At 40.8% G+C, this 13,837-nt stretch overlaps 3 protein-coding genes across 3 annotated transcripts in view; 1 reads left to right on the top strand and 2 right to left on the bottom strand.

Moving 5' to 3' along the window:
• The window catches only part of LOC108096253, a 112,076-nt gene that overhangs the window by 97,373 nt on the left and 866 nt on the right, over positions 1 to 13,837 (bottom strand). The gene's annotated exons all lie outside the window — the stretch shown is intronic.
• On the bottom strand, positions 9,532 to 9,884 carry LOC108096258. Its single transcript, XM_017197712.1, has one exon. The coding sequence runs from the start codon at positions 9,822 to 9,824 to the stop codon at positions 9,534 to 9,536; it is 291 nt and encodes a 96-aa protein (XP_017053201.1). The 5' UTR covers positions 9,825 to 9,884; the 3' UTR covers positions 9,532 to 9,533.
• Positions 12,389 to 13,274, top strand: LOC108096254. Its single transcript, XM_017197709.2, has 2 exons — positions 12,389 to 12,540; positions 12,601 to 13,274. Exon 2 carries the CDS (start codon positions 12,701 to 12,703, stop codon positions 13,121 to 13,123), a length of 423 nt encoding a protein of 140 aa, XP_017053198.1. The 5' UTR covers positions 12,389 to 12,540; positions 12,601 to 12,700; the 3' UTR covers positions 13,124 to 13,274.

Genomic DNA, 13,837 nt, shown 5'->3' with positions numbered 1-13,837 from the left:
TTTGTGATAGCTTAAATTATAACGATATTTGAAGAACTACCTCATAATATCTATTATTTCCGGAGAATATATAGGAAGATGTCTTGGTAAGTCCGTAAGCGGATTACTATACAGAGAACGTAACACACATTCAAATGTTGTGTACCCAGCTAATTAAGAAGCCAAAAGCTCAGCTTGTTTACGTTGCACAGAAGCCTTGAGATTTGTTCATCAAACTAGCTTAAACGCAATTAATGAGCGAACGCTTTAGTATATTAATATGTGAAAATATATTGGAGTTTTTGCACAGTTAGCAAACGGTTTAAAATTAATATGGGAAGCAAATACAGCAACTGGGGCATCTAAAAAAAAAACGAAGAATTTTTTACTGCGCTTAAAAATACACATTGTTTGTTTACGAACTTTTTACTTAATGAAGCAATTATTCAAATTTAAAAACGAGCAAAACCAAGTCGTGTTTTCGTTTAAGCCAAATAATATTTTTATTTAAGAGTGCTTTCGATAATAAAAAGAATTCGCGTTCTGTGGGCTTAAAGCAATTACTACTTTTTCTATTCTTTTTGTAAAGAAAAGTCTGCAGATGTTATCATTAACCACACACAGTTCCATCTTATCGCCGCATTATCTCTATGTTCATTCAGCCAAGGGACAATGGTAAACTTTGGATTTCACCCGTTTTAAGTTCTCCCGATGATTTCTGCTGCCACTGATGGTTTATTTGTTTTTGTGTTTTGCTTTTGTTTTGCACTTGGGCTTCTTCTTGTTGCATTGAATTCTGCGTGTCAGCAGCAGCTGTCTTGGTCACTAAACAACGAGCAGTGTAACAACAACTGTAATAATAGCAACAATAATAGCAAGCAAAACAAAAAACACACTCCGGCACACACAAACAACATTGTACAAATAACAACACTTTTTATTGCTACCAAAAGGGAGATGGAGTAGTTGCCAAAGCAGAAGAAGCAGGCCAGTGAAGGGGGGGAAATTTCATTGAGGAGGGGGTGGGGATGAAAGTGGGGGCGGCGGTGGAAAAGGGGGGGCGGTGTGAGAGCAGTCAACACAAATAAACAATTGCAATTGTGTGGCGATGGTTGTAATTCTGTGAGCTGCTAAATCGTCTGTAAATACTTTTGTACAAGTTAACAGTTATAAATGGGCTTTTTATGAGTTGTGTGGGACAATATTTGTGAGCACACTACACAACACTGGACACGAGTTGAAGGACACACGGATTTTCCCATGCGGAGGAGGAGGTGGATGAATGGGCCTTATCAAACTTTTCCTGTGTGCCATGATTTCGAACACAAGATACCCGTTAATGAATATGGCGTTACTTTCTAAGATCTTGCTATAACCATTTCATTAATTATACAATAAGGAAGAAGTTGTAAAAATAAATGGAGAATACATCAAAGAATATCGCATACCAAAGTTTTTTACCCGAACTATAAAAGAGCTTGAGATCCAGCTAATTTCCCAAGTACTGTAAACATACAACCTGTATTTTATAAGTTTATAGCCCATAATTCATGGGGGAATTTTTGTTATGATATGAAGGTGTGTCGAGTTATCCCAATAATCGCACAAGAAGTTCGCATACCAATGGTGGTACCTCTAAGCCATGGACAACCCAAGATCCAGGTGTTTTTTATAAAGCAATACAGTGCACAGACAGAGTACATTTCGAGTAATTGGGGATATAATGCCCAATGATAATGGCATTGAGCTGTTTTTGCTACTGCTTCTACGCCTGCTGCACTGCCTTCGCTCCACATTTTTCATGTTGCAGGCATTCGGAATCGCTTAGAAAGTCACTTGAGGGATATGGCCAGCATCGAGCGAGTGAAGCCAAACACTTGGCTCATGTCTGCTTGTCAGTCAAGTGAAATCGTATGCCGCCTTCTGCGTCCGCCGCTCCATGTCCAGCTTTGAGTCCGAGTTGAAGTCCGAATGCGAATGCGAATCCAAATCCGAGTCCGAGTGCGAATATGAATCCAAACTGGACGTCGGTGTCTGCTCGACGTCTGCTGGCCAAGTGGCAAGCAGTTATTGTTACGATTTATGGCATACGCACAGCAGATGAACGGGGGAGAGTTGCTCCATCCGGGGGATTTCTATTGATTTTTCGTTGCATTGGAGCTGCTGCTGCTGCTGTTGCTGCTGCTGCTGTGTTTTCTATTTGCCGCTGTTGATTTGCCACACGTCCATAATACTGCTAAGAAATGGAAATCATAAAAGTCAACAATCATCCACGTTGGCCATGACCAGATTACTGCAGTCAGCGGTGGAAAATCGGTGGGGCACTGCAAACAGTTAGTTGCAGTTGAATTTGCGCGGCATCATTAGGAAAATTTTTGCGCTTTCGTCAAAAGAAATCAGGCAGGCAGGCAGGCAGGCAGCAGCAGCAGCACCATAATGATGTTGACGCTGCGTTTTGTGGAGGCTGGTGAAAAGATGTTTGGGCTTTGTTTGGGGTCGCAATGCAGGTGCATCGGCCACCTTTTCGGTTGACACTTTCCGACTGCTCGACATCGATCACTCCGCTGGGGGGCCAATCGAAACTGAAATTTATACGCCATTTGCGTTTGACAATTTTGCATTCGGTGGTGAAAGTAAAAACTGCCAGCCCAAAACTGCCAGCTAGGCAGGCGTAAAAATGCAGCGACAAAACCCCGCCCTTTTTGGCCCATTTACATGCCAACAACAGCGAAAATCAAAGCTGCAACGGGAGTAATGCAAGATTAAAAGCAACAAAAAACGGCGTAAACCATCCACAAAAAGCAAAGCTCTGCATAAACAAAAGCCAAACAAAATATTTATTATTACACAGCAATGTATGCAGAAATACCCTAACCCAAAACTGTTTTCAACTGACATTTGATGGGCTTTGTTTGCCATAAATGGCATGGGAACATGGGAATTATTCTTTGCTCTATTATCTGGCAATTAAACCATAAATTCTGATTATCATATGACATGGCGACATGAAAATTTATGAGTGGAGGAGGATCGAGGTCAGTTAAAACATGTTTGGGTTTCGACAATACGTTTAAAAAAAAGTTATACGTAATCTTTAGTGATATGTCTTCATTTTGAACAAATCCGAATTAATTGAGCTGGCAATTAGTAGAAGGTGAAGAGTAGTCAGCAATTAGTACTTCCAACTTAGATGGAAGTAATTAAAAAAGGTTAGCCAGAAAGAAGCTTAATAAGTTCCTACTAATTCCCTGCTCAAAACCAGATTTATTTACAGAGCATACCACTACGTGGTATTTTGTTTTCCGCTCCTGCCACTATTACCTTTTTTCTACTGCGAGCTGTTGGCTTTCAATTTGTTTTAAAATACAATAAAAGTGCATTTTGCATTTTGTCTGCAACGCATTGATTGAATGCGTCGCATCGCGTTGACTTTTTGTGCCCCTTGCAAGCCCCTCGACTCTGATTTCGCTTTGCGTATTGACATGAACAATTTTAATTATATTTTACGTCAATTGTAAAAGGCTCCGGCCGAACGAACAAGAGAAGCAACAGGAATATTTTTGGTTTAATTAATTGAAAATGTGTGGAAATTGTCGGCGTGGAAGTGGAAATCGCTGTGGAAATGGCCACCGGAGAGGCTGATTTCGTGCATCGTTAAATGCTAAATCGAATGTGAAAGGGATAACGATCCGCGGAGACGAAGACAATCGCATGTTTTCCCTTTTCCCGCTTGCTTACATTTTTTTTCTTGTTTTGTTTTTTTTTTACTTAAGTTCATTAAGCCCATCGTAGTCACATTAATTGTTTTGCGCTTTCAACAACACGCCCATTTCTTCACACAGGAGTGGATACCGGAGTCATTTAGCTGGGATTTCGCAAAAGATTGCCATGCAAATTAGCTGAGGCAACGCTGATTGCCGGCTGCCATTGTCTAACATTGTTGCAATGGAAAAATTATTGAACTTACATCATAACCGGCAATCGGAATGCCTTATCCACTGACACTTTGGCCACTCTACCGTGACATTCTTGAGTGCATCTTGGGCCGAGGGGGAGATCCGTAGAACAAGTTAATAAAGCCCACTCGGACATGGTCAAAAAGGGAGGGCTGAATGCTCCACGGCGGAGTCTTCATAAATTTGTACTTGAGCGGCCAAGTGTGACGAACGAGATTACTGAAATCTTCTGGAGCAGATCCATTTTTCATAGCAAAGAGTCAGCGCATTGAGTTGTCTCTCACAGATACAATTCTATCTGCCAGTTGTGCCACTCTGCATTCGTGTATTTGTGTCTGTATGCGTGTGCTTGTGTGTGTATCTGAGTGAGTGCAACAAATCGCTTTTGCTTCAGCCAGTCGCTGTCATAATAGTTGTTGCTTCTGCTGCCATTGTACTTTTTTCTATTGTTGCTGCTCTAGTTAGCGTTGCCGCTTGTAATCGGACATCAAAATGCGAAAATGATACTGCCCCGCCCGAGACCAAAGCACCTTCCTCCTCCTCTATTCCCCTTTCCATAAGCCACTGATTGTTGGCCAATAATGAGCAACAAGCGATCTGGGCAAAAAAAAAAAGGGGGCTGAGTTCTATTCAATTACCAGGTGATGCAAAAAGAAAAAAGAATAACCAGTCTTGAAGCTAAACACTTTAAGTATTTAAAAGATCTTTGTAGCATGAGTATCAAAGGTAGAAAATCAATAAATCAATCCGAAAGCCAGGTCATAATATAAAATAAGGCTCTTTAACCATTTGTTTTATACATATTGTTTGCTATTTGTTTCAAGTGCATAATTAATTAACTCCACAGAGAACTTGAAAGGCTTCCATTCATCAGACGAACGCTGAGGTGCCAACAGCAAATGTTTGCAAAATTCTTGCACAATCGAATGACATAAATTACAACTCCCAAAAAAAATTATAACAAAACAGAGAGAAACACAAATAAATGAATAAGCGAGCATGTGTGCAGAAGCCGAGCTGTGAAACAAAAAGCAATTGTCACATAAACAAAGTCTCACGTAACTGCTATAAATATGCGAGCAAGAAAGAGCGAGGTTAACATTGCGTATGAGTTATATCTGCTCCTCTGCACACCCAAAACCCCACCGCCATAATGCCATTTTCTTTGTAATGCAATGCGCGAATAACAGAGGGAAACACAACAACCGCAACAATAAATAAAGTGTAACATATGCAAATGATGATGAGAAGCGTTTCGATATAGCGGCTTCTTCTTCTGTCAATACACAGAGATAAGTCAATGCTTTATTTGCATTCATTTTGCATTTTTAATTAATTTTCTGACAAATGATATATTGTAAAAAGAATTTATTAAATTACAATTACAACAAATATAAATCCTAGTCTCTTTCTGAATTGTACAATTTAAATAAACATAAACATTCATTTGTTTTACGTGTATTTCTACGAATCCTCTTCAGCTGCTGTTTTACTGATGATGATGACTCTTGACGCTGATGTCCTTGGTTGCCGAAATGAATATGCAACATCGAACAGGTTAAGATGCTGAACTGCAACACAAAGAGCTGCTACAGGGATTCTGAAAGCAGGAAACCCAAGAAGAACCGATTGGTTTAAAAGGCACAAGGAGCATGAAACGAGCAGAGATACGTATATAAATGTAATTGTTACAATTTCAATCGCGTTGGAGAACGGAAAACTTTATCGAAGTTCTGAACGACACCCGCACAGACCATAAAACAAAAGGCGAACAGCGGCAACATGCACGTCAACAACATGTGGCGACAACAGCAGCAGCAGCAGCAGCAGCAACCCCAACAACAGCAACAGCATCACCAACATCAGCAACATCAACTTGCGCCGGTTGTCATTTGTGCAATTCCCACACACATGCATACGAGAGCAAAGTTTTTCTTTAATAAAATTAAATTTAATGCTGCCAAATGCTTGGCGCCCGGCACTCGTTCGGTTCAATTTTTTTTTAAATAATTTTTTCTTTTTTTTTGGGATTTTTCTGCGGCAAATTGCATGGCAGACACCAAGCACAAGGATGACGACGCCAGCAACCGCAAATGCAAATGAGCCACAAATGCAATGCACATGCATAAAAAATGGAAACGGTTAAATTGCTGAGAGAAAGATGCAGATGGAGATCCAGCAGACCCACAAAGCATCCATAAGTTACGCTCGAACGACATTTCAGCCCGTCGACGGTCCTCACGAAACATGATTAAATATTGTAAATGCCAAAAGTTATGAAAAGGCTCACTGGGGCCGCCCCAAGAAGTGGGTTTCGAAGCCATGCAGACAACTCGGATTCCAGTTTTGGGGGCAGCCGATTACGCCCACCGCAGAATATCAGTGGATGTGGAAAAGTGCAACGGCCACACCTTCGAGACACAATGCAAGTCACAGGGGCATCAGGTTGCCTGTTTTGGCCAGAATGGAGTTGCAGCAAACAAAGAAAATACCAACACCCGAAAAGGACAACTTAAACCGGGCTTTCAATTGCGATTGCAAATTTTAAACTCCAGAACATAAAAAAATATTCTCCAAACATAAAAATTAAAGTTCTATACACATAAATATTGACATTAATTAACAGAAAATAATTTAAATATTTTCAATCACAAATGAAAATCCGTTTACATTTCAGCCAAATCATTTTTCTCATATTGGCACTGTATTGAGTAATCAAAAACCATAATCCATTTATTCACCATAACCGTGATCAACTTTCTAAAAATAACCTAGCGAATCTCTGGTCATGTCAGCTGTTTTTCTGTGCACGAGGAAAAAACATTTTTTGTCGCATTTTAATTGACCGCAACACCTTGAAAACAAAAGTGGCGGGGAAAAAGAGTGTGCATATTTTAAATTTATAACAAGTTTCGCTATGGAAATGCAAAAAAGGGGGAGACCTGGCGAGCGAGTCATGCCAAATATAAGCAACGAAAGACGGCTAAAACAAAAGTAATTGTAGCTAAATGTCAAATGCGACAATTGTTGCCTTAGTTGCTCTTGTAGTTGTTGCCATTGTCGACTCTTGGCGTTGGCCACTGAAATGCCCGCAAAGTGAACGGTACAAGCTCAGCGGTCAAGATGGTGGGGCAGCAAGGGGAAGTGGTGCGGGGCACTGACGGACTGGTGGGTTGGTCAATTGGTTCGTGGCAATGGTAACAGAGTGCGGCACTAAATGGGACTTAACTTGAAATGAGTACACTTTAAAAAATAATTGTTTCCTTAATAAATTCAAAAGAAATTTGTAAAACTACTTTAAAGCATAATTATACTTAAAAAGAATAATCTTAACTTATATTCTTTAAAAAATGCTGCATCCTTATATATACAAAATAGTTTCAACGTTTATAAATTGAAATCAATAAGTGTATTATAAGCGAACTTTTTTAGATGTCAACAAAGTTAAAATTATGTTTTTAAACACTTATATGTTTTTTGTATTATATTTCTCCCAGTGTCGAAATATGCCGTGTCACTTATATCCGAGCGAAACTAAGGCAGGGTATCGAAGCAATTACTCGGCGGGATGCAATCTTCGAGCCACACTAAATATGCTAATTATGCGTTAATAAGCGCTCTGGCTAACGGGGCGTATTGGTTATGTGGTATATATATGTATATACGTAGTGTGTAAGATAATTCCTCGGTGGTTAGAGCAAACTGTTGGATTCGTTCTCTGTCACCTCGAGACGGCGACTCTGGTGACGCCAAAGAATTATTGCGAAATTCGCGATTTTTACTGCCAACAGCCTCGGGCCGCTGGCTTTAATTATGAACAATCAGGCGGCGGTAGTTGTTGCTGTTAATGTTTGTTCTCTCGCTTTTTGCTCCTTTTTGTGCATGTCAATCAAAAGAGCTCAAAGTCGTGATTTGATGATTTTCCTATGCCGCAGCGAATTTCGTTGCTTTTGTTGCTATTGCCGCCGTGGGTCAGGCCACAGAAATCCATTTGTCAAGTAGAACAGCAACCTCAAGTTGTCTGTCCGCCTGCCTGTGATTCTAAGCTCGCCTGTCCTTCAATAATCGTTGCCAAAAGCAGTGACGGCGGCAAAAACAATGAATTATTGAAGCCAACAATTTGTGATTGGCGGAGAAAGAGAATTCTAATCAAAAGAGAGAGGCATGGGGTTTTGATTTGCTTGAAATTGAGTATTTGATGAATTATGATATAAAGCACACAATTCGGCATAATATTATTCTAGTTTTTGGTAAAATTAAAGCTAATATTTTAACTCGTTATGGCTCTTAATGTATAAACATTATTACTTTAAAAAGAACAGGGTTATAATAAATTTTAAATATGTGCGAAAGGAACCTTGTTTGGGCACACAATAAAATTTGAAAACTATGTACCTAAATCCTTCTAAAAAATACTCTATTCGTGTTAACTGCGGTGTTATAGCTTTAAAAATAAATAAGTGTGCAGTAAAATTTAACTATTGTGGCTCCTAAATATTTTTAAGCCATAAAAAATCTTCAGTAAAGCCCCAAACATATGAGTTATGGGATTAAAAAAAGAGTGATCACCGCAATTATTTCGAGAGCTGGCGCCAGCAACTCGGAGCGACGACATCTGTTGCGATCTATGAACTGGGCTTGTTTTATTACAACATCTCCGAGGAGCCGGGCACACACATAAATTGAACAATGTCACGAAATAAATTTGTCTAGAGCGCGGACCTCGGTGCAGAGGAAGCCGAAACAAAGGCAAAACTGTTTCGACCAACGTCTGTTAACGTTGGCTGATTTTTATTTATTTCGCTGACTTTTAGCAAGTTGCTAACTTTTTGTTTCTTCTCATTTTACTGCTGCTCCCACACCGCCCCCACCACCACCCCCTTCTTAACTCTTTGACTTTGTTGCCGCTGCCTTTTCGTTAATTTATGCAACGAACCAGTTTTGTTTGGTTTCCAGCGCGTTCGCTCAGTGTCAGCCAATCTTGGTATATTTCTTTACCGCCGCTCATATGTATATATATCGAATTAAAATTTTATTAAAACATTGGCATTTGGCCGTTTGCTTTTTGTTAATTGCATTTGCAATTTCTAATTAAGTTCGTTGGCAAAGGCAAAAAATCGAGAAGAAATAAACAAAAGCAGCGATCATAAAGTTTCCAACTGGTTTGGGTCAGTCGCTGTCAGAGGTCTTTTTTCGAGCGGATCTCTAGTGACTTTGCTTGTGCCGTTAATTTGTACACAGGAAGAAACAACTAACACAAAAGTGTTGTGAAATTACATCACTAAGTTTTCATTATAGCTTTTATGCATTTCAATCTTTTATGGGACTTTGCTTCGAAATAAAATTGTATATATACATCTTCTATTACTATTTTTAAAGGAAAACGGTTTTGATTTTCTGAGTGTAACCGCGGTTCAATGCAAACGAGAAGCTCTAAGCCAAGCCAAGCTGAATCAGCTACCAGTTTTTTTTTTGCTCCCCCTCTAGACCATTAAAATGAACAAGTTTCAAAAGCGTTTTCGATGCAAAACTCTTATCAATAGTATTTATTTACACAAGCTATATACAATAAATCAAAGCGGTCTGATTGATTCGCCACTAATCCTGTTTCGGCTGGTTCTCCTCGCGCTGCTGCCGCTTGGCCTCCTTTTTCAGCTTGGACACGTTGCTCCGCAGTTTCCGCTTGAACAGAAGCTCCCGGTTGACCGCCTTTAGGTCGTCCATGCTGCACGTCTTCAGGTTGCGCACCGTATTGGAGATGAGCTCGTCCGTGATCTCGATCTTGGTGCGGGAAAGCCGCAGCTGCCGGGCATTCCGACGGGCCAGCTCCACTCGGTACAAGAACAGGTGGTAGGTGACGGTGGGCTTCAGCGATTTCTCGAGCTCCATGATTCGGTTTGCCGATATAATATTCGCCGGGTGAAAGTACAGAGTTCTTTTCGCTGTGACTACTCGTCGCAGAGTGATATCTTCTTGCCCCGCCGACGGTGCTTATATATCTAACTGAACCTTTATTGTGCTACCTGTCTGCGATTACCTCTAGCACGGCAGGTCAGTTCAGGTCAAAACGGGTCAAGTGCGACTGTCTCCCCTTGTAAATATTTGTGCCAAAATATTTCATTACCTAAGCCGGCCTAATCCCCACTTGGATCTTAAGCCTGCGCTCGGTTGACCAGACATTATTACACATAATGTCAGGGAAAGGGTAAGTAAAAGTGATTGCAGGATTAAAAAGGGAAATACAGTTGAGTATCCTGCATGAACATGTTGCAAAGTGTTCTGGATAAAGATTTAAGGAATTCTCGGCCAGATAAACTTGCATTTATTATTTATGAAAAATCTTTTCTAGTCAACCCATTTGTGTGCGTATGAAATAAATACAAAATGGTATAAGATAAAGTCTACAGTCTAAATATTAAAGAAAAACTTGAAATATGTGTGTTAACAAGTTGTTAAGTTAATTTAGAACCCACCTTAGGAATATTTTGTGACCATTGTAATAGCTTTTTCCCATCGCATTCTCAGGCGAGCATTCCCATAAATTCTTAGTATTATTCCCGGGAACTTGTATTTGTTTGTTGCATTCAGCCCCGAGTAAACCTTTCACCGACCACCGTTCCAGAGAATTCTTGGGGAACCTCAATGAACCTCCAGCGTAGAACCTCTGCAAGAACTCAAAGCCATTTCCGAGTAACCCGACGAGCAGAGTTTTTCTGACTCAGCACCTGAGTGACATCAACGTAAAGTACGTCAATTTACACATGTGTCGCGGCATTTGCATGGAACCCAGAGATGCGTATGTAAATGTACATCATTAGCATAGCTGCAGTTCCCGAAAGAGCAGACTTTTTGCAACTTAACTACTTCCAGGTAATTCATAACGCTCGGGTCGAGGGTTGCTTCAGTCCGTGGATGGCATAATCCTTTTATAATTGCACTTAGTAGCCGAAATGTAGCGAAAACAAAAGGATGTCGAAACCGGATTAAGAACTTTGGGAAAGACCACGCGCCGGATTAAGCAAATGTGCAGCATCAGCGGTTTATGGCACCCGAGATCTCGACCTCCTACTCCTCCTGCTCATTTGCCAGCTAACAGGTAGGCAGGTAGGTAGACTAAGGTCATAACGGAGGCCCAGGGGCTGGCTGAAAAGGCCATGCGGGCTAGCAGCCATTTTGACCAAATGCTCTTGACAGCTCGCCGACAGCTTCCAATTCAACGCGCTCAATGAACCGCGCTTCGAAATGGATTTGGATTTGGATTGGATCCGAAGCTGAAGCAGCAAGTCTGTGCGTGTCGAGGAATATATATTTCAGAGTACCCTAACCAGACGAGACAATCGTAATGATTGCTGCATCATCATCATCATCATTATCATCTCGTAGTCGTTATATACGCACCCAAATGGGCATTGAATCATCGTTTATTTAGCCCCAAAGAATTACCATAAAACACAGAGCAGCCAACTTTCACTGGTCATTGTTATTGTTATTACCATTATTATTCGGGCTTAATGCAGCTCAATAAATTTCCCCTTAAAGAATTCGTTGATAAGCCCCAGACAATGCTAAGGGAGTTTTCACTTTCCTTCGCTCGTAATTAAGTTGAAATTAACTTGATTCCGTTGCGTTTTTAGAGCGGGGGACTCGTGTCAATTACGCTAAGTGAAATTACAATTACATGAAAAGCATTTTTAAAATCATCTAACCAACCCACAGTAAATCGCTATAATGGCGGGGGGTCAAGCCAAGGTCGCAGACATTCGTTCATAAATAAATATTTAACACGCAGTCCTTCAGCCGTGGGTTGTGGCACAAAAAATGGCAGGAGGACGAGTGGCCGAGTGCCACTTTGGGATTATATTTATCACTTCATGGCAACTCATTAAATATAAATGTTTTTCATTTGCAGGGAGTTGAGAATGAATTTATTTTGTTGCAGTGGGCTTGAACCGAAACACAAACTTTTCTTGAGGAATGGTTCAAGTTGTGTGTTATTCTTAAAAGTTTGGGGCGAAGAAAACAATAAAATTTCGAATTGCTTTAAAGTTGAAGATTGGTCATTGTAAGATTATTTGTAAATGTTTTGAGTGCTGATAAAAATGTTTAATTTAATACGTTTAATAAAATAAAATTATATTTGAATTATATATTTTTTAAATATTTGTTATTAATTCATTCAGAAAATAGAACATTTTCCAAGATAGCGATTCATTGACAAAATTTCCATCGGAAAGTGTTGGCGCTAGTTAATCATGGCTCAAAACGATTGAACGCAATCCGCAGACACTTAGTCATGGCGTAATCTTTCCCTTATCCCCATACTTATTCAGCGGCTAGCTTAGACGTATCTTTAGCCAAAAGGTCAGCCATAAACATTCTCAACTTTCGCAAATGCCGCGTAACGAACTCACGACCCAAAGCCGAGTGCCACCCACACGTGTGTGGGAGGTTTAGTTACTTTGGCCTGAGATGTCAAACATTTACAAGGGGTCAAAAAAAATATAAAGGAAACGGAGAAACGGATCTGGTTTTACCGAGGCACTTCAGGTAATTACGCGGCGTGCACAAGTCAGCAGGTCAGCGGATTCAGTCGGTGGGTCAACAGGTAGCTAAGCGCCCTAGATATAAATAATCCTGGTAAAGCACAACAGGACATCATTCACAGCTCAAGCTGCCAAGCAGTCACAGCTCTCTGCGTCACCGATTTCAGACAATAATAATATTAACCAAGAAGAGATATACCTTTGCGAGTATATACATCTGAAATGGAAAGCCAACGTAATACCGTCAACCACCGACGCGGAGCTCGTCCGAGCGTGGGCTATCTGCTTTTCCAGTACCAGAGCGAGCTGACCCGCCGTCATGCGGAACCCACGCGGCTGTCCCGCACCAAGATCCACATAATCGATGGCCTGGTAAACCGCACCATCCGCCACATGAAGCACTGCAGCATGGAGGACCTGAAGGCCTGCAAGAGGGAGCTCGTCTACAAGGAGCAGCTGCGCGATCAGCTTAGGAACATGCGACGCAAGCGGTCCTCCTCCGCCAGCAACACCGAGATAAGTGCCAACACCACATCCACTGGCTCCACTGTCAGTGTGAAGCCGCCGAGCACTCCCCCCAAACCGCGATCCTCCACGGGCGGACCCTCCAAGATGGACATCTTCGGGCCAGAGATCTTTGTCTGAGTCCAGCCTATTCTATTGCAATTTTAAATTCACTAGTTTAGCACAACATTTTACCTTAATTGTTGACGATTAAAAATCATAGAACATGATACTATACACATAAGTAAAAGAACAAAAATATTTAGAGAAATAAATGAAATTTTGAAAATTATGAAAACCTTCTTGTGTTATTGGAAAATTACAAAATCTTCAAAGATTAATTATAAAAATTACTCGGTTTCAGGCTCCATTTTATTTTTCGAGCTCTCAGCTTTTTGTTGGTAGGTTTTAAATCGTAATCAAATTAAGCCCCAGGAATTCGTGATTAAAAACCAATAATCCTACAAAAGTCGAAACAAAAATCACTGAAATAAAACTGGCAATTACACAAAAATGTCAATTGTCGGCGCATTTGTTGTAGGAGTGGAAATTCCTGTTCTGTAAGCCTGTTTTTTGGCTCTGTTTTTGCTAGCTAGCCAGGGCTAAAATGTGTGCCGCGAAATGCCAGGCCCGAACTCGGGCTCAAGAGTCAAGAGTTCCCACGAAGCGGCTCCGATCCGATCCATTGAAAATTGGCCACCACTCACCGATCTGTGATAGATGCGTCCGAGTCGGAGAGCCGAGAAAACCACCAGGCAGACGACGGGCCAAGAATGCGGTTTAAAGTTCAATCGTGCAGCAAGTGTTATTTAGGGGTTCGCAAAAGAAGGAACATCGATCTATTCCGAGGATGGG

Source organism: Drosophila ficusphila, unplaced genomic scaffold (genome assembly GCF_018152265.1).
Source record: "Drosophila ficusphila isolate 14025-0441.05 unplaced genomic scaffold, ASM1815226v1 contig_106, whole genome shotgun sequence".
Lineage (NCBI taxonomy): Eukaryota > Metazoa > Arthropoda > Insecta > Diptera > Drosophilidae > Drosophila > Drosophila ficusphila.
This window is presented reverse-complemented; position numbering and strand designations above follow the sequence as displayed.